We start from the raw sequence: 25477 nt of genomic DNA on the forward strand, positions 1-25477 counted from the left end.
AAACCGGACTTTTACAGGATTTCACTACATACCTGAGCCGTCTCTGACGAATACCTTTTCTTTTTTAAGGACATTTTGAGCAAAATGAAGCACACAAGGGCGTCAGGTTTCAAGAATGTCACGACCGCACTAAGCTACGTGCAAACACAGACCAGTTCCGACCTATCGGAATCATCTTGCCAAGAATATCCCCATTGGAAGAAAGGACATCAAGACGAAACTCTTAGTTTAATAGAAATAGAAAGGCCATGTCTCTGAGCCTCGAGCTGACTGATTTTGTTGCTCCACCCGAGTCTTTGCGGTCAGAACGAAGCGAGAGTTCATCCGACATCCGACACCGAGTACCGGGCAGCCGCCACTGGATAATATGGCGACGAGTGACGGGGGTAGTACATTGCTGAGCTGATGGATGAATGCCCTGGTTTTCAGTTTGGTAGTTATGAGAGAGCCAAAGTTGAGGGATCCATGTCGTCACCGGCAAGCTGCCATTGGTGGCTACGAGCTGTCAAGTCGCCGATGCTCCCTTGACGGAACCCCGATACCTCGATGCCACATAACCACGATCCGATGCCGTGGCACTACCGGACGGTCGTAGTGGATGGATATCATGAGTGGAGTCAATGAACCAGCCTCGTGGACCGTTACGGGACATGTCTGGCGGCATTGTCCCGGTCTTGGTGATGCAGGTTGTGGCGGACCAGACTCCAAACCGGAGATGTAAACGTACCGTGAACTGCCATTCGACAACGTGGCAAATGGTCTTGTTGCGAGTCGAGACGGCATTTCGCTTTGCTCTTGCAGCACTACGAATTTCAACCTCTTCTTGGTCAATTCTTCAATATCATTCTTATATCTGGGCCTTTCGCTTCGACGCGTCGCGTCCATCATAGTGGCAAGTTGAAAGACTAGATTTGGAAGGCGAGCGCAACAAGTGGCAAGAGAGTTCAATCTTTGGCACGGGCTGGCTCAGCGCCAAAGGTATCCATGTGGCGTAGGAGTATTTGTTCCGACAGCTCCGATATCCTGAGACGAGTTAGATTCAGGCGTCGTGTGTAAGTCTTGCGACTTTGCGCCACTTGAGAATTCAAATCAGCGTAGGCAAAAGAATATTTAAGTTATTCGGCTCGTCAGACAGACTGCACTACCATGACCTTTTACACTCTGCATATACCACATTTGCCCCGACTACCCGTCTAAGCGAATGGACAAGCTCATGCGCCTTGTGCTCTTGCCCTCTGTGGCTGGTTAGTTTCAGAGCTCCGACTCCCGTCTTGGTCTTGTCAAGTAGATGCAAAACTGACCAGCGCGACCATAGTCGTAGTCATTGGCGCAGCACGACCGCCGTCGTGCGGACACGACAACAGCGCGTGTTCCAAATGGTGCCTGAGTGCCTTTAGGCCCGGGGCCGACGCGGACAGTTGCACGACCCAAGCTTCCCCTGGATGAGGCTTCAAAGGGCCATGCTATGACTGCGGCGTCTGCGGATCCAACGCCGGGCTGTGCGGTGGCCGTTGCGTGAGTCTACTCCAACCAGACTTGTTTGTTGACAACATCGAAGACTTGCCCCTAACGCGGATACAATAGTGTGACGCCAGCTCCCAATGTTTTGGCACAACATGCCACCCAAAGCCCAATTGTCAGGACCACGTCAGCCAGTGCAGCGCCGACCACAGCTCCCAGTGCCCGTGCAACGACATGAACGGCGGGGGATACTGCCACACAGACGCATCGAATCCGGCCATGGGCCATTGCGTCTACCGTGCCAACTGTCCCCAGGACGTAGGGCCCCCATGCTCAGATTCCGGCGGCTGTCCCGAAGGCGCCGCGTGCGTCAAGACTTGCTGCGATGTTGCCCTCGCTGGAAGTTGTATTAGTGCAGAATTTCTAAAGTGTATTCCATCACCATAAGGGAATGGCCATTTCCATCTCAGTCTGTCCTTCTCTTAGTCATGGACAAAAAAAGTTATTTCTTGATTGTTGTTGGGCTGGCGTGGGCATGAGAAAGAGAAACCGAAACTGGAATGAATCAATGCAATGGATTTAAACTTGTTGTGTTTCTAAATATTCTTCGGGTGGCGTGACTGTGCGACTATTCATCCTTGCTAATATTTGGACCATCTATATATCCTCGGAATGAGATTCGACGACCCTCCGCATCCTAATGCGAATCTAACATGATCTTTAACTAAAACTTACTTGACTTTTCAACTTTTTATACTTGTAATAGACTTTAAATAACTTATTTACTTTTTTTAATAAAATTAAATATATACGTTTCATCTAGCTTGTTTTTTTTTTACCTTGATACTTCCATAAACTTAATATCGGCGTTGTCAGCTACGGTTCCCTGGCCCAGGTACGGCCAAAATACAGTGTTATTAAGTGTCCTTGATTTAGCCCTCTTTTCATATATATAATTCAATAATAAATAATAATATAGATCCATCCGACGTGGTAGTCTTGGGGGCGAAGCCTCCGCGGTGTCATTGCTAAACATCGAGAAGAGGTACACGGCTGTTGTACAGCGCCTGGCACCTTCGCCCACAAGGGAAGACCTCAGACGCATGTCATATCTCCAACTGGTCATTAAAGAAGGCATGCTGTGGTCGCCCTGATCAGTCCCGTCTTTCCTATTTTCGCTCACAATACGTACATCGATTCTAATGGGGAAATAGTCCTGCGTCTTTATCCGTCCGTACCTGTCAACTCGAGAGAGGCCATACGACTTACAACGTTGCCTGTAGGTGGCGGGCCCGACGGCAAGTCTCCGGTCCTCGTCAGGCCAGGCGAGGGAGTTGGGTACTGCGTATATGCTATACACCGCCGCAAAGACATCTACGGCAAGGACGCCGAGGAATTTCGCCCTGAGGGTTGGGAAGGTGATTCTCTAAGGGATATTGGATGGGCATATCTACCATCTAACAGAGGGCCGAGATTGTGCTTAGGTCGTAAGAAAAGCCCTCTGTAAAGCCCTATTGTTTTTTTCACAGTGACGGTCAAACTGCCACCGAGTCTGTCTTATGTAAGCTAGTTGACAGTTCCTGGTAGCGCAGACTCTGTGCGAAGATCTAGCCTCCAGTCGAGCAACCAAGGTATTTTCGACGCTAGCTCTGAAGAGAGAGTTAAAGACACATATGTGCAGCTTTAAACATATAGCAGCTCTGGCCCTTCTACCTCGAAACGCGAACGCTGCTCTACATTGGCTCTCAAAAACAGACATGAAATGGCTTCTTATTATCGATAATGCCAATGACTTGAGAGTACCTTTGGAGAATTATTTTTCCAAGGGAAGACCTGGACACATTCTCATGGCGACCCGAAATCCGGCGCTGAAAATACACGCCAACACCGGACCAGAATTCTATAATGTCAGCGTGATGGGTTTCAAGGAGACCAAGAGCCTACTGCGGCAGTCTTTCGGCGTTCCTGCACCATCTGAAGATGCTATCCTGTTGCTCCAAGTCTTTACCTTTTTCCACAGAGAAAATCTTTCGCCGGAGATATTTCAAAGGCCTTGCGAAACTTGTAGATTGAGTTAGACCAGCAACAGAAAGATTCTGAGAATGGATTACGACTTGGGAACAGTGGTTTAAAGGATCAAGTCTTCTCCTCGTGACTTTTTTGAAGAAAAACAGAGGGCCTCCTCCAATCTCGCTTCTCCTCCGCGATGATCAGAATCTGGACGCCTCGAAGAGTGCGAGGATCGCATTCTTTATGCATGCAGAGAGCTGACTGATCTATTTCTGATGGAGCGAAACTCTCACAATGATACATATGTTATGCATCCAGTCATCCACATTTATGCTAGAGAACGGCCCAGATTGAAGCTTGCTCACCAGGTACCCTGGGCCGATGTTGCTAGCATTGTTCTTGCTTCCTCTATCCTTCTGTCACCGCTAGAAGTTTCGAAAAAATACCACATCAGTATGCTTGCCCACGTTAGCAGGTCAAGCTTTGTCGCGACGACCTATGAGACAGTGTGAGACAGTGTAGCGAAGAAGGAGCCATCTTGGACTTCTTGATTGAACGCTGCATCTACAGTAAATACTCAAAGTTTGCCTTTATCCATGCTACTTGTGCCAAGTGGGATAAAGCGAGCTAATTCTCGAAGACTATTTGCGATTCCCTCCTGGGCGCCCACGATGCCCAGTCAAGGAGGGCGACTCTTTTCCTCTCTGATGTGCTTGTGTACGTGGATCGGTCTATCGAACCAGCAAATTTGCAAGAAGCATTACTCAACACCTGCTCAGACTTCCTGGGCAAGAACCATCCTGATACATTGAGGGTGATGAGCAAACTAGAAGGAACGCTCTGGCAACAAGGGCAATACACTGCAGCTCTCGATTTGCAAAGAACGGCTGTTGCTAGCATGAGGGTGCAATTGACAACAGAGCATCCCGATACGCTTGAGGCAACCGACAACCTTGGCCGAACCGTCTCCAAGTTCTGGACACGCGACAGCATTGAAGAGTCTCGTCAACTTCATACCGAGGCAATTGAAGGAATGACCAAGATACATGGGGCTGAGCATGCAAAGACTTGGCCGCCAAGGAAAGCTTATGCAGGATCCTAGTTCTGCTTGGCGGAAAATATTTACAAAATGGCCGACGGTTTGATGAACCATGTCCTTGAACCCCGTAAGACTAAGCTTGGAAAAGAAGATCCGCAAACACTTCTAGTAATGGCCAATAACTCAATAATGAAGTGCGGTATCGGCGACTTTGACGCGGCAGAGAAACTGATGTCACTCGGCTTGCCCATTGCCGAGAGAAATCTAGGCGAGAACCACATTGGCGCCCTTTTTGGCCCGCTCTATATTCTTCAAGTTTCCAGAAGATTGATAGGCTTTAACGTATATTAAAACGACTCTTGATCCGGATGTTCTCGGTAAATTTGATTTATGAAGCAGTGAAAGGACATCTACTAGGGACTATTCAAGAATGCCAATCTTTTCTTGCTTCTTTATTGCTGGGACATTCTTACTTGTTTATTCTTCTCAGTTCACAATTTCGTGAACTGGCAAAACAAGTAAGGGACATGATGTTATGACAGCCCAACGCGTCTGGAATCGGCAAAGTCGTGGCGTATAGCCTTGTGTATGGAGCGACTCAAGAAGTCAGACGCAATGTAGGTAGCTCTAGGGCCTTAGGATTGGATTGCCGTTCGGATCGTCTGCGGTCCTCGGAATACCAGAATAATAGCGAGATGCTCATTTCCTCCGAAATAGTATCCTTGCAGTTGTGACTCAAACCCAGCTTGTTATCCGGGTACCTCTCGATAATAGAGCTGCAAGCAGTCGCCCGGTTGACGACGGAGAGAGAGTAAAGTGAACTGCTGGGAGCTGTTTCGCTGTAAACCGAGGACAAGAACGAGTCGGAATAGGCGAGCTGACGTTTTGACTTTTATTCTCACAAGGCCCCAAGAGCGTCGACTGGGCGGTGGTTTTTACAGTGTGTTCAGGCAATGAGGCTTCGGACATGACCATGGAAGATGTCATTTTCAGGACAATCCGCCATGCGTTGGAAGCCAGCAAGCTATGCTTCAAGTTGGTCATCTTGATAAGTCGTTTAAAATTATTACAAAGCGGCTTTTTACAGCCATCTTTGAGGTCGGACTACCTCGTCTTTATCAAGACAGGTTCCATGGTTTCCTAAATCGTTTAGATCGGCCGAGTCTTTCAGTCAGGGCGGTATGTCAAGGAGGTGTTTAAAAATTATTTAGTTACCAACGGTAGTGGCTGCCGTTGATGTCGAGGTACTCATGAGTTGAATGTAGTTTTTTAGTGAATACGACAAATAATCGGGAGGGTGATTGAAGTCCACAACAAAGGGGGCTGGGCCAACAACGGTTACACAGCAACAAAGAAAATATCACGAGGCCCGAAGCCGGACCTAAGCGAGGGCTGACTATGGCCTCAAACACACACACACACACACACCGATTTTTTGAATTTATAGAGACCTTTTAATCTCCCTTAAGGCCTCTTGGAATACCAAGGACCTTTAATACCTTAAAGTCGATTTTTGAGACTGAATTGAACCCTCTGTTCCACGCCCAGTTAACCTGCCCTCGTCACAATAGGGGTTGGGAAACGAGCCATGGTTGGATTCAAATGACGAGTCTTGTGCACGTTGGCTGGACTCTCTCCAGCCCGTAGATCGTGTGTCTGGCATGCTCAGTTACGGAAAGAGACATGATGGGCGGCCTTGTTCCAAATACTCACAGTGCAACAGAACATGAGTCGAGGCTCCAAGTTAATTGTGGATTCGAGCATGACCATGAATGTGTTGGCACCTACTGGCTGGTCTGCCGTTCTGGTTCAGTATTATAAACGATCCACATAATTTGTATATTCTCGGTCTCTGGACTCCAGATACCCAGGGTAGCCGTGTGTTCGTATAAAGACTTGCTACTTGCGGAAACCACCTCACAGAGTTTCTATGCCTTTATTGTTCCACTACGCCCCTTCATGCCGCATACTACCAATAGTAGAAGGGTATGAAGCAGACGTGGTTGGTGCATCGCAACAGAATATAAGGGGTAAACTGGTACTAAATTCCCAGAAATTGGAGCACGACATCTTTATAATGGCGCAGCATAGAATTTACTCGTGGAAAAGTCCGCAAAGATACAATCGGCAACTGACCCACAGTGGGGATTTAAACATGTACCGCTTTTTAGGTTGACATTCAGACCGGACCTCTTCTCCTTTCCAAAATTCCCTTAGGGTTAGGGTTATAATGATATCGTTATCATCAATTATCATTTTTATCATCATCATCATCATCATCATCATCATCATCATCATCATTATCATTATTACCATTATTACCATTATCATTATTACCACGAAAAACACGCTTATACTCTCATAAATACTCGTTATTTTTGGTCAGAACACATCAAGTAGGTCCCAAATGCATTTTTAGAGCCAACTCGACTGGCTCCTTTTTCAAAGGTCTGAAAACGCATTTTTTCGGACTTATCTTGGCATTTAAGCCTTTTACAGGCATCTACGCGGCCCTAGCTAGCGCGGTACATTATTGTAACTTATAAGAAGGTTTAGTCCGATTCTTAGATTTATGTAAGTTTGCTTAAATTTATGTTTTTTGTGAAATTTTTAATGAAAATTCGGACCTACTCATAAAAGCGCCCGAGCTCTGGATCTGGGACTTATTGTGCATTGCTTAATTCTACAATGTATTCCAGGTAGACAAACAAATAACCAGTTTCGGTTCAACATGGTAGTTATAATAGTCATATAATCTTCTGCTTGTTGGGTTTGCCTGCCCCGCCGAGTCAAATCGGCCCTCGATCCGGTAAGCCACGTATTCAGCAAGATATTTTGCCCACGAATACGGGACAAGGTAGCTAGTACAGACATGATTTACAAAAAACGAAATGGTATATTTTGAAGCAAGCCTACACCCACCAACATGTCTACCCGTCATGATGAGGTTCAACACGAGGCAATCCCCCAACTCCGCCGGCCACCATGCCAACCATGACCACCGACGGGGCACACACCGAGCCTCTTCTACTACCAATCACATCGGCATCTCGATTTTGAAGTAGCGGCGTTCTCTCATTATCAGAATGGCCTCTTTCGGCATCGCCTTCAGAACTGGTCCACCCCCAGCCCCTCGACGAGGCACGAATCAGGCGCCGTAGCCGGGAACTTCGTGGTTGCGTACACGTAACTAGTTCGCAGCGGATGTGGTCAACTGTCGAAAGCCACGTTGCGTTGCTCGGTGTCGTCGAGGGCGATCGTTTGCGGAACCATGTTTGCCACGACCGTGGTAGCCTGAATGCACTTGCAACCGCGTCATCGGGAAGAAGTCGAAGCAAGACGGCAACAGGCATACACAGCGCGCCAAGCAATATCGAAAAAATCCATTCCTTGATCGAAAGCGGCGTTGTTGAGAGCGCGATTCCACCGATAGTCACAATGAGAACCTGGCCCAGGATGATGACGATGTTGACAACAATGAAGTAGACATTTTTGTGCAGGCCCTCAAAAACGTTGAGATTGTTGTCTAAACGGCGGTTACTGCAGGTTTATTAGTACTGCTATCTGCTTGTTATAAAGTGCATTCAATGACTCACTTGTATAAGTTGAATAGCTGCATCCATACAAAGGTATTGAACACAAATGTCTCCAATGTAGCCGCCTCGTCTGACCTCACGAGCTTCAGAAGATCGGCCCCTTTGAAATCGAGTACGAACATCACGAGCAGTTGGTATAGTGCCTGTCCGATAATCATCTTCCACCCGGTAATGGATATCAGCGGCGTGGCTTTGGTATCCGGGGCGCGCTGTAGGACAGAAGGATTTGCCGGGTCAGTCGCAAGCGCCAGCGCTGCTAGAGTGTCCATAATCAGGTTGATCCAAAGCAGTTGGGCGGGCGATATGATGGATTCGCCTGTGCCGCTGGACACGGATGATACGAATGTGAGCGTGACGGCAGTGATGTTTGCCGTGAGTTGAAACTACTCAAGCCGATTAGCTTGCACCATCTTGATCGTCGTGGCGAGGTCTGCAACCTACATGGAGGAACTTCTTCACCACGTCGTTAATACTCCTCCCCCACTCAATGGCGCTTACAATGGAAGAAAAATTATCGTCCATGAGAACTATGGATGATGCTTCCTTGGCGACGTCTGTGCCGGATATGCCCATCGAGAAGCCCACGTCTGCCGTCCGCAGCGCCGGCCCGTCATTGGTCCCATCTCCAGTGACGGCCACAGTCTCACCCAGCTCTTTGAGTCGCTGGACAACTGTCTTCTTGTCCTCGGGGCTAGATCGAGCAAGAACCTGTAGATTGGGGAGAAGGTCGTACATCTGGGATGAGACAGGTTTCTGAATTGAGACCCTTCCATGGCAACCCCGGAATCAGTTAAAATACCGCACTCTCGCGCAATCGCTCGCGCGGTTTGGATATTATCACCCGTAACCATTCTAACCGACACTCCTGCTTGGGCACATTGCGCTATGGCATCGGTAACTTCGGGTCTGAGAGGATCATGAATCGCTAGTGTTCCCAGGAAGGTCATGCCGGTGAGAAGTTGCTGCCACATCTCATCCTCGCTCGATGTACTTGTTGGCGGCCAGCAGACAATATCCTTGTAGGTGAATCCGATTGTTCGCAGTGATAGCTTTCCATAGGAGTCAACGATTTGAAGAAGCGACTGGTGGCGTCCAGGGGTGAGCGTTGCATCCTCCGCTAACGGTAGGGTTGCATTATACAAGACTCGGTCGCAGTTTCGTAAGATGACTTCGGGAGCACCTTTCAAGTACAATCGGTGCAGGCCATTCGCTTGTAGGGCCACAGTAGCCATGTACTTTCTCCTAGAGTCGAACGGACAGGCCTGTACAATCTGCGTGTTTGCCCGCTCTTCTTGCAATGGCCGCATACCCAGCCACGTCCTTGCAAAGGTGAGAAGCGCGACTTCAGTGCTGGCTCCAATAAAGGTCGATAGCCCATCTACCACCCCCTCTGAGGCTGTGGTGTTCATAGAGATTGACTGCATGTAGACATCTCGAACTAGCGGATCGACCGACGACCGGAATCTTACAAGCGACGACGTATTCTCTGGACCCGAGCAGCACGGTTCACCTCCCTCATTTCGAGAACTCGGATTAACCTCCGTTACATGGTGTCCCAGGTCATCAAACGAGCCATCCAATCCAACACAGCCAGCGGCAACAGCCATTTTGTTCATTGTAAGTGTTCCAGTTTTGTCGGAGCAAACCACGGTCGCGTTACCCATCGTTTCACACGCCGAGAGAACTCTGACCAGATTGTTGTCCTTGAGCATTCTTGTCACCCCGATTGCGAGAGCAAGAGTTACGGCTAGCGGCAGGCCTTCAGGGACGGCAACAACAATGATGCTTATTGATACCATGAGCATCCTGAGGAATATTTGCACAAGCTCAACAAAGGTCCGATCAGAGCCAGGTAGTTGAACGAGGATTTCGATCCCAAGGACTGCAAATAACAAAACAGAGACGGTCACGCCGGCCACAGCTATTCTGTCTGCTATATCACTCAGCTTCTTTTGCAACGGAGTAGCTTCCGTTCTCTCGGTAACGTCCATCTTGAGTCGGCCATACATGCTATTAACTCCAACTCCGGTGACCAAGTAGGTGCCCGTTCCTTTCAAGACTTTGCTACCGGAGATCATGAATGGATCTATATCCTTGGCGGCCTCGCCAACGTCCAGTCTTGATAGCGCCGTGTTCAAGGGCGTTTTGGTAATGTGATCCGATTCACCGGTGATGGACGACTCGTCGCATCGAACTGAAAATCCCGTCACTAGCACGCCATCGGCCGGGATCACACTGCCGGCCGAGACGTGGAGAATATCGCCAACGAGTATGTCGAAAACGGATATTTCTGTACTCTTTCCAGAACGTACCGCTTCCACAACCCGGTCTTCGGTCTAAGGTATGGTCAGAAATTGTGCCTGGCCATTTGTTGCGCCGTCGGCTATGGAACAAGACACGCATTACCGAGGGGCAAAAGGGCAGCGATGATGTACGTACCTTTTTGACGAGACGGGCAAATTGCTTCTCCTTTTGGTAGTCGTTGACTGCCCCCGTGACTACAACGATGAGAACGGCCGCCATGATGGTCAGGCTGTCCATCCACTCAATCCTTGGCTGCCCTGGCAGATGTGGTTGGAACAGAGTCTGGTACACCCCGATCAACAATGATATGCCTGCGACAACACACAGCAGAACCAGGACCTTGTCGCTCAACGCAAGCATCATCAGCTCGAGGATGCCCTTTGTCTTCTTTGGTGGTATCTTGTTGACACCATACACCTCTACTCTATATTGATGTGGCCCGTGTATGTCTTGATCCAGTGACGGGCCGCCAGCATGAAGCGATTGCAGGTCCTCACACAGGCCAGCGTACAAGTCAGTTTGCAAACCTTGAGCTAGGCCATCGAGTCCGCCGAGGGCCTCGAGCTCAGCGATGCTCTTGGAAGCAATGGTCTCGGCTAGAGCCTTTGGCGACAAAAGAAACGGCGCATCGCACGTGCTAGAATGGGACGGGCGACGACTACACGACCTGCCGTGGGCCGCGAACGTGCTGCAAGAGGAGGCAGAGTAGGACCTCATGGCGGAGAAGACGGGGGAGATTGTCGTGGCTGATGTGTTGTCCTGGTCTGCATCTGCGCAATCTATAATGGGTATCTGAAGAGCTGTTTGACGATCAGGTGTCCTGCCGGAAGACGAGGCAAGTAGACAGCCGCGATTCCGGCGATCCGTATGATGTGGTGGCACAAAGGGATCTTGCAGATGGCTGTTTTGAGCAATGACCTCGTCCTGGTAGAGCTTTAGATGTCATATGATGGAATGATGGAACACGAGCCGCACGTAAAACTTACAGCAGGATGTATTGTTATTGTAGGAGCTCTGTTCCGTGCCGGATACTGGGGCTCTGGTGATTCCTCGCCATGGCTGCTGGCCGAGGGCAACATTTCACTGCTTTGGTAGGTCGAGGCGGCTACGCATCTGCCAACTACCCAAGGTGTTGGAGACGGAAACAGAGCCTGCGACGGCGATTCATCCGAGGACACCCGGCTCTTTATTGGATTGACGGGCGGCTGATTGCGCAGAGGCGAGGACAGGGGCAGCGCTCGCGCATCTTCTCCAAGGTGCTGGGGGTGGCGTGACGAAGTCCAAAACTATCAAGGGAGCGATCGGTTAGGTATAAAAGAAGGACGGAAGCGCGGAAGCTAAAGTATGGAGTACTAGAGACGAGGGGTTAGCCGCCCGGCTCGTGGACAAGACACTAGTGACTCCAGTCTGCATGTGAACATCAAGCGCTTCAATGTTCCAGATGTCCCATGGCCAAGTCAAATGACGGGGCGCCGTGGCTTGTCCTAGCCTGCGGAACTGTGAACATGGCTGCCGTGAAGTCGATAAGCCCACCGTCGAGAATGCCAGGAATGACGGTATAGAAGATGCAGTCTGGCAAGGTCGCATCGTCCCACAACCGCCTCGGCAGCAGGAACAGAGCTGCGAGTCATCCATGATGGTTTCACCCGACAACCCCCCCCCAGCCGTTATTTACAACACGCCTGGGGCATTTTCTTTTTTTTTTCTCGGCAACACGGCACAAGGCCTGTAGCTGATCTAATAGCAGGTAACTACTCCGTAATGCACCCAGTTTCGTTTGTGGCTGACAACTTCCGGCCCAATCTGGCCCCACAAAACACGTATTGTATGATGAGCATGATGAGGGCGACTTGACAGCATCTGAACGGGTTACAACCCATACTTCGGCAAGTGTGGGGACTGACGGGCTGCTAGAACATCGAGGAAGCCAAGGTGGCTCACAGGACAACAGACGGTGGTTACGTTACCGCGGACAATCTCTGGCAAGATACATGTAAGCTTGTCTACCTAGTAGGCAGGCAACACGATCATGGGTCACAGGACAGAGTACGGCATACGGAGTAGTGTAGAGCTTAATACGCGGGGTGGCGCAAGTCAAAGCCCCCCTTTGCCGCCTTCTATTACATCTGTATTGACCTCATGGATTCATCACGGCAATAGGTGCGGCTTTGGAACCGAGTGAGTCGGGCGAAACCAACGCCGGCGCGAGCTATCCATAATTTAGCATTTTCGCACCTCAGCAATGTAACTCGCGGAAAACCCCCTGGAATACGGAGTACCTCATGTTCTTTCACGGACAAGAATGTCAACTGGTCCCTTGACAAAACAGCTCAGCTCAGCTTCCTGGGCCGACAGTGGCTTAGACCTGCCGATGAGACAAGGATGGTCATCTGAAGAGCATGGCCCACCTGTGCCGGTGACTGAATTGCCAGGCTTGGCCCGACTGATTCCCGTCAAGCAAGTGAGCGGCCACCCTATGCCAAAGGGCCTCTCACAGGTTTTGCCCGACGGGAACTGAGCTTTCCCAGATTTTTGATACATTGGCACAAATCGCCAAGCCATAATTCAAAATGGATACCAGCAACCGGCCGCAGCCCCTATCGACAATCCGGCAGGCGGCCATGAGCACGCTGAAGCGGCTCTTCCACGTCGACTTGTTGCTGGTGTTTGTCCCGCTGGGCTTCACGGCACACTGGGCAAAATGGCCAGACACGCTCGTCACGCTGAGCAATGTCGTCGCCATCATGCCTCTGTCGGCTCGTCTGTCCGATGCCTCCGACACCATAGGCAACAGATGGGGCAGCTTGATAGGCGGGCTGATCAACGCGACGTTTGGAAACACGGTCGAGCTGATTGTGAGTACACGCAGCCCGTCAAATGGCTTGTGACAGGCGTCGCAGCTAATTCACGACAGGTGGGCATCCTCGCCATCCTTCGCCATGAGCCGCGCCTCGCACAGTCCATGATGATTGGCAGCATCCTCTCCGACATTCTCTTGGTACGTCAAACTCGACCGTTTTCCTCCCTGATCCGTGTTCTAATGACCGCAGGTCCAAGGCTGCTGCTTCATCACGGCGGCCCGCGGCACCGGCGTGCTGAACGTCAACTCGGCCGTTGCCGACACCCTGTCCACCCTCATGATCATCACCACCGTGGCGCTTGTCCTCCCGGCAGCGCTGTACTCGACGTTTGCTTCCAAGTCTGGCGGCGAGAGGGACCTCCGCCGAATGGTGCTCAACTTTAGTCGCGCCACCGCGATCGTGCTTCTCTGCGTCTACGTCGCCTACCTGTACTTTCAACTCAGGACGCACTCGTCCATTTTTGTAGATGAAGACGACGAGGACGAAGAAAACAGGGAAGAAGACGAAGACGTCTTCCAGTCCTCGTTGCCTCAATGCCAGGCTGCTGCTGCCGAGGAGGTTCCGCAGACGGACAGGCCCTCCATGTCCGACATTTCTGTCGCTGCGCTGACGCTGGTCGTGTCCGGGCTTCTCATTGCCAAATGCACGACAAACTTTATGGACTCCCTGAACGGCACCTCTCGGGCCTGGAATATCTCCAAAACCTTCATCGCCATCATCATCATGCCGCTTGCTAGCAACGCGTCGGAATTGGCGCAGGTGGTGGCCGCGTCGAGGAATCAAAAGATTGACTTTGCCATTGGCGTCATTATCGGCAGTATCCTGCAGATATCGCTGTTTGTTTTGCCACTGCTGGTAGTCTTGGGATGGATGCTGCGTCTGCCCATGGATCTCTACTTTGAGCCGTCGCAAACCTACATTCTGCTTTTGGCAGTCATCATGGTCAACCAAGTGCTCCAGGACAAGCACTACACTTTTTTGCACGGAACACTGCTCATATCAGTGTAAGATGTACCTGGCTTTTCTGCTAAACAGGGATATTACTAATCTCAGTTCTATAGCTACATTGTCATCATGGCGGCTTATTTCACATGACTGCCTCTGCTCCCGATACATGCCACGAATCTTCATGACGTTCAAAAACGACTAATCCCAAAGGCAGACGGGCTGGTTTTTGTAACATCGGGCCGGACGTATAATGCAATGGCAATAGATAGGTACCTAGTGGACGTTTCAATGTTAGCAAGGCTCCGGCAGCAGGCGTGAGTGGCTTATTGCAAAAGTACACATACGTCCCCATGAGCATGATTCCTTCGAAATAAGTTGTTTTGCCATGCTGTACCAGGTACGTCATGGTCAGGATGGCCATCAAGAATATCACGGCTTCGAAAAGTCCAAAACTTAGCTTCATAGGCTCACCCACGGCCCAGCCAAGCAGGACCAGCATAGGGAGGATGAAGAGCTCCGTGTCGAAAACATTGGTCATGATGGAACGGATTGCAAAGTCAAGACGGCCCATGCCGCTCGGTAACGCATCGGCGCTCGACCGAGTGTGCTTGATGATGGTAACCGCCTTCATCAAACTACCGGCCTGTGGCACCACGACCAACGCGGTAAAGGACTCGGATACGCCCAGAGCCTTGGTAGCTCCAGCCAAGCTGCCCACCAAGTAATAGCTACACAAGGCGGTGAATGTGAGAGCCCCTAGACTCACGAGGATCATGTCCACATGAGAGTGACGGGATCCACGGCTCGACCCGGATCCAGATGAGAGACCAGTACTGGTACGGCTCAGATGAGGGCCGTTGGGGTTCCGGGGAAAGATTCGATTATGAGTTCGAAAGCGAAACACGAGGTATGCTAGGAACAGAAACATTTGGACGAGGGACGTTGCGCGCGATAGAAACAGAGGGTCCTTGTTGACCTTGCCAGCGTGGTGCTTTTCCTCCACCGCCATGGCAATCACTGTCGGGATTGCGAGGCAGATCGAGCCGCTCATGACGAGGGATGACATGATCGATGTCCGGGTCCTGCTGAAGGGCTCCTTCTTCTTCCCATAGCTAGCCACGAGAAAGCTGAAGCCAAGCACCTACGCAACGCTCCTTGGTCAGCCCGCAAGTTTGATACGAAAACAGAGTAGGCTCTGGTGGGAGTCGCACAAAGAGACAATATGTCAAAATACTCCCAATCATGATCCATTGAGCGAGCTGCGCTTTGCCCCGCAGCAAAGCGCATATGCCGAGCTAGAAAACGCAGTTCAGTCAATTCGACGAAATCACGCTGCCAGGTTCTTCGGGTCCGTACCGCAAGTTCTGTAGCGTTTCCAAACACGGCGCGCAGCAGTCCGCCAAGCAGGGCATAATCCGCCGTAAATACCAGAACGGAGTAGAGAATCAGGGCGGAGAGAGGCACGAGGGCGACAAGGTTCAAGGCAAAGATGACGACTGGGTGAAGGCGCAGAAATCCCGCAATGATCCCGACGGGAGCAAACACCAGGAGCACCTTGGTCGGGCTGGAGTAGAGCTCGTGCAACAGAGTTCCGACGTCTTGGTAGTAAGTGTCTGTCCGCATTCGCAGAAACATGGATTGCGTCCTGGAGACGGGCGGTATCGACGCTTCTCTTTCAGGCACCTCGGGATCATCCGAGGCGGCCCTGCCTTCAGCCATGGCACGTCGTCGAGCTCGAATGCTTGCTGCGAGCTGCGGCTGGCTATCGGCGCCGGGCATTTTTGAAGTTTTGACTCTATCCAGCTGTCCCCAGAGACGAAAGAACAAGTTCTCAAGCGTTTACGGAGGGATTGAGATGGAGCCTCAAGACCACGGCCCGCCGGCTCGACGACCAGTCTGACGTTCAAAATGGTACCCTGCTGTGACATCGTGCGGCGGGGCGACATGCTCAATGATCGAAAGCAATCCGTCGACCTGCACACCGTCACGGAACCTGACCGCGTTTGTGAGACACTGTATTCTTGGCCCCGGCTGACCAACTCACAGACGCTGGGTGGCTGCAGCCAAAAGGTGCCGTTTCATCCAGCAACCCTGGCAACTTTTGCATAGCCACTGCACGCTTGGGGCGTATCAATTGATGACGGCTCCACCGTGAGGTTGGAGATGAATGGACTGGCAGGACCCTTTGCCTTGTCCAAGCAAGAACGGGCGTGGTCTCTCTGGAACAATCGAAACACGCGTCAAGCATCATCATGAGTCCAGAGACCCAAAGCCCGAGGGACGACGAGAGGAGGCCGCTGCTTGCCAATCCGCAAAATGCCCAGGCTACACGTCGAAAAGGCCTACTGCATAGCGCACGTAGAGAGGGAACGCACGCCATGATGGCAGCCTTGACGTGCAGCTATTCCAACGTGCTGCTTCCCTGCGTCCCTCTGGGCCTCATGGCCGGCTCATGGGGATGGCCGCCGGCCGCCGTCTTCGTTCTCAACTTTCTGGCCATGTTGCCGCTGGCTTCTATCCTCACATTCGGAACCGAGCAGTTGGCTGCCATTGTTGGTTCTGTAGCCGGCGGCCTGATCAATGCCACGTTTGGCAATGCAGTAGAAATGATTGTATGATGGCTTCGGAACCCGCGTCAACGCAAAAACGCCATGTTGCTCACCCCTCCCACAGGTTGGAATAAGTGCCTTGAGAGAGGACGAAATATCCATCGTCCAGTCAAGCATGATTGGAAGTATTCTGTCCTCTATCCTGTTGGTCAGTCGGACTCTTACCCTTCAACCCCAGTCACTCTGCTCATCAAGGTCGAATAGATTCTTGGAACGTGTTTCCTACTATCTGGCCTGGGGAAGAAATCAGTCGAGATCAACATCGACGTCGCCGGAGTTCTGACGTCCCTCATGATCATATCCTGCGTATCGCTCATCATGCCCTCGGCACTGCACATGGCCGACCCAAACCAGAGCGGCTCCAGCGACCATCCGAGCGAGCATGTTTTGCTTCTGTCACGCATCACCGCCGTCATACTGCTCTTATTTTACCTCATATACCTGTACTTCCAGTCGGTCACGCACGCAGACCTGTTCAGCGAGGAGGAAGACGAGCCAGAGAACAAGCTTCACGGCCTATCCAGCAGTATCATCCTCGTCCTCGCCACCCTCGGCGTTTCCTTCTGCTCTGATGCGCTCGTCGATAGTGTCGACGGCTTTGTCGAAGCGCTGGGGGTGAGCAGAAGCTTCATCGGCTTGATCATTGTGCCGATTGTCGGCAACGCAGGGTGCTTGGTAGGGACAGTCCAGTGGTCGAGGTCCGATCGCGTGAATCTCGCCGTTTCCGTCATTGTCGGGGCGACGCTGCAGATCTCGCTCTTTGTCACGCCCTTTCTCATCGTGGTTGGCTGGATCATGGGCAAGCCCATGTCGCTGCAGTTCGACACGTTTGAGACCATCGTGTTGACAATGTCGACCCTGGTTGTCAACTGCATCGTGCACGATGGGTCGACGAATTATTTCGAGGGCTTGTTGCTGGTGGGCACGTAGGTGATGCCGTTTATACCCCGTCTTGATTGTTGTATGCTCTTCTAACTGCCGTGCAGGTATGTCATTATTGGCATCGCCTTCTTCGTGCACCCTGACGATATTGCGGCAGCAACTTCATCGTGACAAACAAAGCAAGCCTCCTCCGTGCGGGTCTTGCTTTCAGATTTGAATTTGGTCAACTTGATTCGGTATACTGAAAAATAGAGAGAATTCGGCACTCGTTCCGTCAGGGACTAGAGACGTCTCTGCGTTGGTTTAAAAGCTTCGGGCCTCCGGCTAACCGATACCTACGTGGAGGCTATGGCCATTGGGTTTGCTCGTCATGGGCTGATGGACAATAATAAATCCCCTTCGGAGAACTCGTTGTTTGTCCAACGAAGTTGCACTTTTATTTGGCTACGGTATTTGGGGGGAAGGGCTGTCTAAGCCGCTGGTGGTGCTCGCAACGATTTTCTGGTCGAATAGATCGCCATTTGTAACCCCTACTGTGCACGAAACCAGTTCCCCATTTCTCGCCCAATTTTTCTTCTTTTTCCCTCTGCAGATACTTGCTTCCTAGTCTAGGACATACATCTCACATGCATCTCAGGCGGCCGCTTACGCCCCACAATGCTGAACGACATGCACCATGGTGTCGTCAAGTCGGTGCTGACGATCCACCGCCTTCAAACATCCTTCCTCATCTCGTCACAACATTTCAAGACTTCCTCTAGTCATTATTCATTATCATTGACTCGGAACTCCAATCATGTCTCCAACTTCGATTAATACACAGCAACCGCTGCGCCTCGTCACTCGCAGATCAAAACTGGCCGTGGTCCAGACAGAAGGCATCCGGGACAGTCTGCAAAAGCTCTTACCCAGCCGGACATTCGAGATCGAGGCACTGCACACTTTAGGCGACAAGGACAAGTCTACGGCTCTCTACGACTTTGGACAAAAAAGCCTATGGACAGCCGAGCGGAAGAGAAACTGACATCGGGCCAATGGACGTTGTCGTGCGTTGTCTCAAAGGTACGAAGCTCTGCCGTTCCATCTCTGCCCAGAGCTAACGCCGACCAGATATGCCAACGTCCATTCCCGACTCGTGTGACCTAGCAGACAGACATTCCTCTCCGAGATGACCCCCGTGATGCTCTGGTAGTCAAGGCCGGCCTTGCCTACACCAGCCTACAGACACTTCCTCCAGGCGCCGTCGTTGGCACGTCATCAGTGCGCCATTCAGCGCAGCTTCGCCGCCTTTACCCGCACCTACGATTTTCCAACCTGCGCGGGAACGTGAATACTCGCCTAGCCAAGGTTGAAGACCCCGAAAGTGAATATACATGCATGATCATGTCAGCCGCGGGCCTCGAGCGTGTCGGTCTCAAGAGCCGCATCAGCCAGTACCTCGGCTCCAAGGATGGCGGGATTCTGCACGCAGTCGGCCAGGGCGCTCTTGGTCTGGAAATCCGAAAGGGGGACAGCAAAACGCTCCAATTTGTCAATCAGCTGGGGGACCGGAAATCGACGCTTGCTTCCCTTGCCGAGCGCGCTCTGCTGCGTGCTCTGGAGGGCGGCTGCAGCGTTCCCATTGGTGTGGAAACGGAGTGGATTGGACAATCTGAGCATCAGGTACTGCGGATGAAGGCCATTGTTGTCAGTCTCGATGGCACTGAGTGTGTTGAGCGCAGTATAGACGCTATGTTGCTGACGAATGATCAAGCCTCGCAATTGGGGCGGGACCTTGCCGCGAGGCTCATAGATGGCGGCGCAGAAAAGATTTTGAAGGCAATTGTAACTGATAGGCCGTCCAAAGATTAAATGGAATACTAGATTTCATGAAGCGTACCATGGCACTTGTTGGGCTAACTGTAGTGAGTCTTCTGGGCCCTGGGGGAACCAGCCATTTCAGTCGGATATCCAGTTTCTTGCTTCCGCATTACCGCTATCAAGTACGATATCTGACCAGGACACCAAGGTTTCTATGCTCAAAGGCGCAATGTGTGTGTCCGCGGGTTCTACTATGCTCGCGTCAAAGATCTTGTATTAAGGTGTTGGTGAACCAGTCTGGTGGCTCTATGAATGCCACAACTTGCCAACAGCCTCAGTTATCCCGCAATATTTGAATAAAAGCCAGCGCTGGATTGGCTGTGCTTCTCTCTACAAGGCGAGGACATGCCCGTCAAATCGAATGGAGCCAAGCGGTGCCACGGCGCAGCAAACAAGAGAAGCATCAGCGAATTCAGGCTATTTTTTGCCAGAAAAAAATGGAATATGTACTTCTGTTCAACCAATTGTCTCTGTCTTTGAGAAATGTCAAAAGCAGACTAATGTTGTGACTGGATTTCGGAGCTCTGATACCACACCGGACGCCTTTCCCATGCCGCTTACCCGCTTGCACACCAGGACATGACCAACTCCTGTGCTTTGCTACTATTAGACTTGCTAGACACTTAAAGTCTGCTTCATCCATCTTTGCCAAGAACACCTTTCTGGCCTCGCAAACATATTTCCCAATGGACGAAGCTACGCTCAAACCAGCGATGGAGACGGACCCAGAAAAGACCAAAGCATCCTGGCAGGAATACGTCTACATCAAAGAATTGCCAGACAACATCGCGCCATTCAAAGAACTGCTCCAACAATACAGCAAGGTGCCCCCCGCTGAAGTCGACGCGTTACTTCTCCGTACCGTAAGCCGTACCCCCAGAAACGCGCAGACCACCATGACCAGACCGCTGCTGACACTTTCCACAGCGAGACCGGCTATGGGACGTGGTGAAATATCCCTGTATTGGCCGCTGGGCCTTCGCCAATCTGCGCAGCATGACAGACCCTCGCTTCGAAGCCGCCAGGCAGCGACTGCTCGCCGAGGACCCCGACTCCCGCAAGACTGCAGTCCTCGATGTCGGCTGCTGCATCGGCCAGGCCCTCCGCCAGCTCGCCTACAAAGGCGTGCATCCGTCGGGCCTGTACGGAACAGACTTGCACCCCGAGTTTATACATATTGGAAACGAGCTGTTTGGGGACGAGCAACGAGGCCTCGCCTTTGTTGCGGGAGACGTGTTGACCGGCGACGCCAGCCTCGAGGAACTAGACGGCAAAGTAACAATGATACATGCCGCGAACTTCTTCCATCTCTTCGCATGGGACGAGCAGGTAAGGGTTGGTGCTCGTATGGTGCGATTTCTGCAGCCCGGCACTACCGACGCAGTCATTTTCGGGAGGCACATCGGCACGCTCAGGCCGAGAGAGATTGGGGCCCTGAGCAAATGCCACCTCCATAACCAGGAGAGTTTCCAGAGGCTGTGGGATGAAGTCGGGCGGAGGACAGGCACCAGGTGGCGCGTGGAAGCCGAGGTGGTGGACCGGCTTGAAGTGAGCCTTCCGTTCTTTGGCGACGACGAGAGGTACATGTTCTTTGGTGTTTACCAGATGTAAATTGCGTTTGGCACGCTTTTTTTATTGTAATATGCCACTACGCTTTTTGAAACGGCACGCGTGGCCGTAGCTTACAAGTGGCCGCAGTGCAAAAACACGCCCAAGTGTATAAATCTCCATCATATTCATGTGACCGTGTTTGCTCGCTTGGCCGCTCCAGACATCTATTTGCCACGATGATTTTCAAAAAACGGCTTCAATAACAGGGCCGCCACAGTACAGGAAAGAGTGTTTCGTCATACATTAAACTCGTCAATCACGCTTCGCGGTTCGGTGAAGGGGATGCCGCCATCCACCGGCTCCATCTTCAGTCCAAAGCCCGCAGGGCCGCCGACGGCCATGGCCTCTTTGGTCTTCCACAACGGGTGGGCGGGGAGGGCAATGACGTTGACGCGCAGGCCGAATCTCAGGTCTTGCGAGCCGATGGCCTCGCCGTCGTGGCCTAGAATGGAAATCAGTTCCGGCACGGTGGCGACGACCTGCTGCGACTCTTGGGAGCCTGCTTCGTCGCAGAGCGCGGCGTACAGGTACTCGTTTTGAAAGGGGATCATCATGTGCTTGTCGGGCTGCGCGCCAGCCTTGGACTCGGCTTCGCGCTCGGCATCGGTAAAGGGGGCGAGAACAACGGCGCCCATTGTGTAGCCGCCGCCGAGATGGCGCTGGACGTCGACGATTTTCCCGGTGAATATCACCCTGCCGGCGCAGACGTCAAACTAGGACAGACGGGGACCGCGGTTAGCTGTTGCTCCGTGTGATGGAGAGACGGTCGGATATGGGCATGCCATCAACACGAGACTTACGATTGCGTCGGTGTAGCTCGTCTTTGCTCGCCTGGCTTGGTGCACAGCCCGTCCCAAGTACCAGCTTTGGGAGAGCGTATTGGGCACCGCGATAGTCTTTGCCATGTCACCGGAGATGGGGTTTGTGCCGCAGGCGCAGGTGAGGCCGAGCTCTACGGCTGCATTGCGACAAATCGTCTCGAGGCGCTTCGGGCTATCGACACCCTTGCGGATGAGTTAGTCACAGCTTCGTCACTGTGTGTCGGCAGCTTCTTGGGAGGTGCTCACCATGGCGACAACAGCGTTTCCACGGGCATCGGTGATGACGGCAGGGGTCATTTCGTGTCCGTAAACGCTGAATGTGACTTGGAGTGGCCGGGTTAGCTTGTCGCTCCAACGTGGTTTCGCGGGGGGGGACGTCAGTCTTACTATGATACATGGTTGGATATGCTCTCCCCATGCCGTCCGCATCCACGACGGGAACATCGAAGTAAGTACCAACGGGAAGGGCTGAAAGGCCATTGCCACCGCCGCTGGTTTTATGGTTAGTCTTTCACGGATCAATTGGCAATGGGTAGGTATTTGGGGGGACTGAGAACGCACATCTCATCAGCAAGAACGGCGTCAAATCTCTCTATATGCTGGATTCTGTTCACAGCCTTTATGGCATCAACAATTTCATTGCCAGCAGCAATGCGTTCGTTAATCACACTCGGGCTGCCATACCACGTGCCGAGGCATACAATAGCATCGTCCTTCAACGACTTGGGAGAGACGATGCGCATCCGGCCCTTGTCGTTGTTGCTCAGGCACTGCAGACTCTTCAAGTACTCGTAGTAGGTCGGGCCGCCGCCACCAGTCCCCAAGATGGCACACCCCGTTGAAATGAGTTCAAGGTCGATATCTGAGGGATACCATGTGCCGCCTCGCACGTCTGGGCGGTATGTGGCCAAATCGACTCCCAGCGAAGGCTTGGTCGTAGGGTGGAGGGCATTCGGGACGCTGACTTTTTCTCCCTCGTCTTCGTCGTCGTCGTCGCCGTTCGCCCCGTCACTGCTCTCGGGTGCCTCGAACAGAGTCACGTCGTCTGGAATGGCCAGAGTCCCCACGGCCCTGACTTGGATCCGAATCGTCACCTGCGACATGTACTGGAGAGGCATCTTGTTCACCTCGACAATCTTGACATCGTCCGGCCGGGCCCCCTTGGCAATGGCCTGGTCGATTGCCCTTTGGCAGGCAGCGGCAATGACCGCCTTCTCGTCTTTACCCTCCAGGATCTCCACGGTGTCGACCTCGCCGGAGATCTTGCCAATGGCGGCACCAACAGCGTTTGCCGCGCCTTGATGGATGGGCTCGATGCACTTGTCAACTCCTGCAATTTTCTCAGTCACCAAGATTGAGCCGCCGCCCACGAGGAGGACGTGCACCGGCGCCGTCGACACCTTCATCTTGTCGATGACGGTCTCCAGGAGCGCATTGATCCCCCTCCGACCACCCTCGCGAAGCTCTGCTGCCACGTCCTTGACCAACGACGCGTCGCCCAGAGAAGCCTTGCCCTCGGCAACAACAATGTCGGTGGCGGTCAGCGTCGGGCCCCCAAAGACCTTTGCCTGGGACAGCAACTCATGGCCCACGGATCCGGGGCCAACTAACACGGACTGCGGCGATTCCGGGTCAACCACGACTTTACTGCCGCCGCCCAAGCCAATCGAGACGACTTCAGGGATCGAAAAGGCTGTCCGGACACCGGCGACCTCCACGAAGCCGGGGGCTTGACGCGGGAAGCCAGAGGGCAGAAGCGCGCAGACGTCAGTGGTTGTGCCTCCAATGTCGACAACAAGAACCTGAGGCTCGACGGCGTATTCGGCAGAAGCATCCCCCTGACCGCCACTGGCAATGTCGGGCAATCCATGGCCGTCGAGCTTCGACTCGACACCATTCACGACCGGGGCCTTGGCGGCGCCATCTCTATCCAGGCCAGCGAGGAACGCAGCTCCGCTCATGCTGTTGGTCGGTCCACTCGCAAACGTCTTGATGGGAAAGTCGGCGGCGGTCTCGGCGTCGATGAGGGTGCCGTCGTTTTGAGAAAGATACAGCGGGCAGGTCAGGTTGAGGCGGCTCATGGCGCGCTTGAAGCCGTTCTTGACCCTGTGGCCCGTCCGCAGAATGGCGGCATTGAGGATGGTGGCATTTTCCCGTTCCACGAACCCAGGAGGCCCAATGTTTTGCGAGCAGACAACGCGCAGTTCCGGTGCCTCGTCCCGGAGCATCGTCTTGCACCTCTCCTCGTAGACGTTGTCGTGATCCAGGGGGGAGAACACGCCCACAACAGCCACGGACCTGACTCCGGACGCCATGATGTCCCGCGCCGTGGACCGAACCTGCTCCTCGCTCAGAGGCGCGATATGGCGCCCGTCCATTTCCAGGCCGCCGTCGAGGTAATAGGCGCCGCCGTCGAGGACGCCGTGGAGGCCAACGGGGAACCCAGAGAAGGGGGGGATCTGCCTCGTGAAGGGCCCGCAGAGCCTCACGACGGCGACCCGGTCGAGTCTGCGGGCATCGGCCTCAATCAAGGCATTGATGAAGTGTGTCGTTCCGATGGTGACGCTGAGGACGCGGCGCTGGTCCACCGCAGAGCTTTTGAGGATGGCGGCGATGGCGGCCTCAATACCGCTCGTTATGTCGGGAGTCGTGGACGCCTTGTGCGACGCAAGGACGCCTCGGCCGGGCTGGTTGAGGGCGTGAATGTCCAGAATCGCGGCATCCGTATTCGTGCCGCCGACGTCGACGCCTATGCGATAGAGAGACATGATGGGATCTCGTTTGCCGGGCCCCAGGCGATGCCGAGTTGAAGGCCAGGCGAAAGACGGGTTTGTGACGGAGCAATCATCCCCATATATAGCATAGTCTCCCACGGCTGCGGTGCAAGGCGGTTGTGATGCAGGGTTCGACGCATTGTGTCATCGGCCAAGCTCCACGGAATCGTGAGCGGCATATGTACACACATACGTGGGCCGCCAGGATCCAATACATTGTTTCAACGCGCCGTGAAAACAACGGCAAACTAAAGACGGGGCCGACATGTTTTGGCGAAGCGTGTTGGGGTTTGGAGAATCGTGGTCATGCCGGACAGACCATTCAGCACAGGCTTGTTTGTAGTTAGTTTCGGCCAACTTTGCCAGACACACCGCGCCCTCCTTCGGAAGGACTCCAGAGCCATGGCAACTAGACGCATGTCTCAGATTCATGTGGAACCAAACGGTCCACGAGGGCGAGATTGAGGCCCGGCTAGCCGGTAAGGCAGGGTGCTGGGTTTGACAAGTCCAGGCCCGTCGCATGCCCTCTTGCGTCAGAAAAAGTACGCCGACGCTCGGCATCAACCAGGATGAACTCCACCGGGCCCTTGGTGGAGAAGTGCATGGAGTGTCAATTTGCCAATATATCGTCATAAGCCTCGTTCCCCGATGTGTGCCCCAGACGCGTTGCAAGACTTGTCAAGTTGCGGCGCCGTGACACA

General features: G+C 52.7%; 8 protein-coding genes across 9 annotated transcripts; 4 read left to right on the plus strand and 4 right to left on the minus strand.

Moving 5' to 3' along the window:
* Positions 1–7440: 7440 nt before the first annotated feature.
* J3458_021154 (uncharacterized protein) lies at positions 7441–8375 on the minus strand (the record flags this gene model as incomplete). Its single annotated transcript, XM_066122422.1, has 2 exons — positions 7441–8050; positions 8107–8375. The coding sequence occupies 2 exons, from the start codon at positions 8373–8375 to the stop codon at positions 7441–7443; spliced, it is 879 nt and encodes a 292-aa protein (XP_065972432.1).
* A 258-nt stretch (positions 8376–8633) lies between these two features.
* J3458_021155 (uncharacterized protein) lies at positions 8634–11127 on the minus strand (the record flags this gene model as incomplete). Its single annotated transcript, XM_066122423.1, has 2 exons — positions 8634–10442; positions 10546–11127. 2 exons carry the CDS (start codon positions 11125–11127, stop codon positions 8634–8636), a joined length of 2391 nt encoding a protein of 796 aa, XP_065972433.1.
* A 1716-nt stretch (positions 11128–12843) lies between these two features.
* J3458_021156 (uncharacterized protein) lies at positions 12844–14279 on the plus strand (the record flags this gene model as incomplete). The annotated part of the gene is made up of 3 exons (XM_066122424.1): positions 12844–13265; positions 13325–13408; positions 13461–14279. The coding sequence occupies exons 1-3, from the start codon at positions 12981–12983 to the stop codon at positions 14277–14279; spliced, it is 1188 nt and encodes a 395-aa protein (XP_065972434.1). The 5' UTR covers positions 12844–12980.
* Positions 14280–14358: 79 nt separating this feature from the next.
* On the minus strand, positions 14359–15463 carry VCX1_5 (Vacuolar membrane antiporter; the record flags this gene model as incomplete). The annotated part of the gene is made up of 2 exons (XM_066122425.1): positions 14359–15360; positions 15431–15463. The coding sequence occupies 2 exons, from the start codon at positions 15461–15463 to the stop codon at positions 14359–14361; spliced, it is 1035 nt and encodes a 344-aa protein (XP_065972435.1).
* A 1008-nt stretch (positions 15464–16471) lies between these two features.
* VCX1_6 (Vacuolar membrane antiporter) lies at positions 16472–17881 on the plus strand (the record flags this gene model as incomplete). Its single annotated transcript, XM_066122426.1, has 4 exons — positions 16472–16831; positions 16893–16976; positions 17033–17754; positions 17815–17881. The coding sequence occupies 4 exons, from the start codon at positions 16472–16474 to the stop codon at positions 17879–17881; spliced, it is 1233 nt and encodes a 410-aa protein (XP_065972436.1).
* Positions 17882–19087: 1206 nt separating this feature from the next.
* HEM3_3 (porphobilinogen deaminase) lies at positions 19088–19561 on the plus strand (the record flags this gene model as incomplete). The annotated part of the gene is made up of 1 exon (XM_066122427.1): positions 19088–19561. One exon carries the CDS (start codon positions 19088–19090, stop codon positions 19559–19561), a length of 474 nt encoding a protein of 157 aa, XP_065972437.1.
* A 381-nt stretch (positions 19562–19942) lies between these two features.
* On the minus strand, positions 19943–25005 carry J3458_021161 (uncharacterized protein). Of its 2 annotated transcripts, XM_066122429.1 has the most exons (5): positions 22564–25005; positions 22390–22493; positions 22249–22325; positions 21982–22185; positions 19943–21894 (listed from the first exon to the last, which is right to left on the minus strand). In XM_066122429.1, the coding sequence occupies exons 1-5, from the start codon at positions 24768–24770 to the stop codon at positions 21418–21420; spliced, it is 3069 nt and encodes a 1022-aa protein (XP_065972438.1). In that variant the 5' UTR covers positions 24771–25005; the 3' UTR covers positions 19943–21417. The 2 variants fall into 2 exon arrangements, with proteins under 2 accessions (XP_065972438.1, XP_065972439.1); XM_066122430.1 differs by having other exon boundaries at positions 19943–22185.
* On the plus strand, positions 20009–21298 carry HEM3_4 (porphobilinogen deaminase). The gene is made up of 2 exons (XM_066122428.1): positions 20009–20433; positions 20498–21298. Exons 1-2 carry the CDS (start codon positions 20257–20259, stop codon positions 21179–21181), a joined length of 861 nt encoding a protein of 286 aa, XP_065972440.1. The 5' UTR covers positions 20009–20256; the 3' UTR covers positions 21182–21298.
* Positions 25006–25477: the final 472 nt, after the last annotated feature.

Source organism: Metarhizium acridum (assembly GCF_019434415.1).
Source record: "Metarhizium acridum strain ARSEF 324 chromosome Unknown scaffold_578, whole genome shotgun sequence".
Lineage (NCBI taxonomy): Eukaryota > Fungi > Ascomycota > Sordariomycetes > Hypocreales > Clavicipitaceae > Metarhizium > Metarhizium acridum.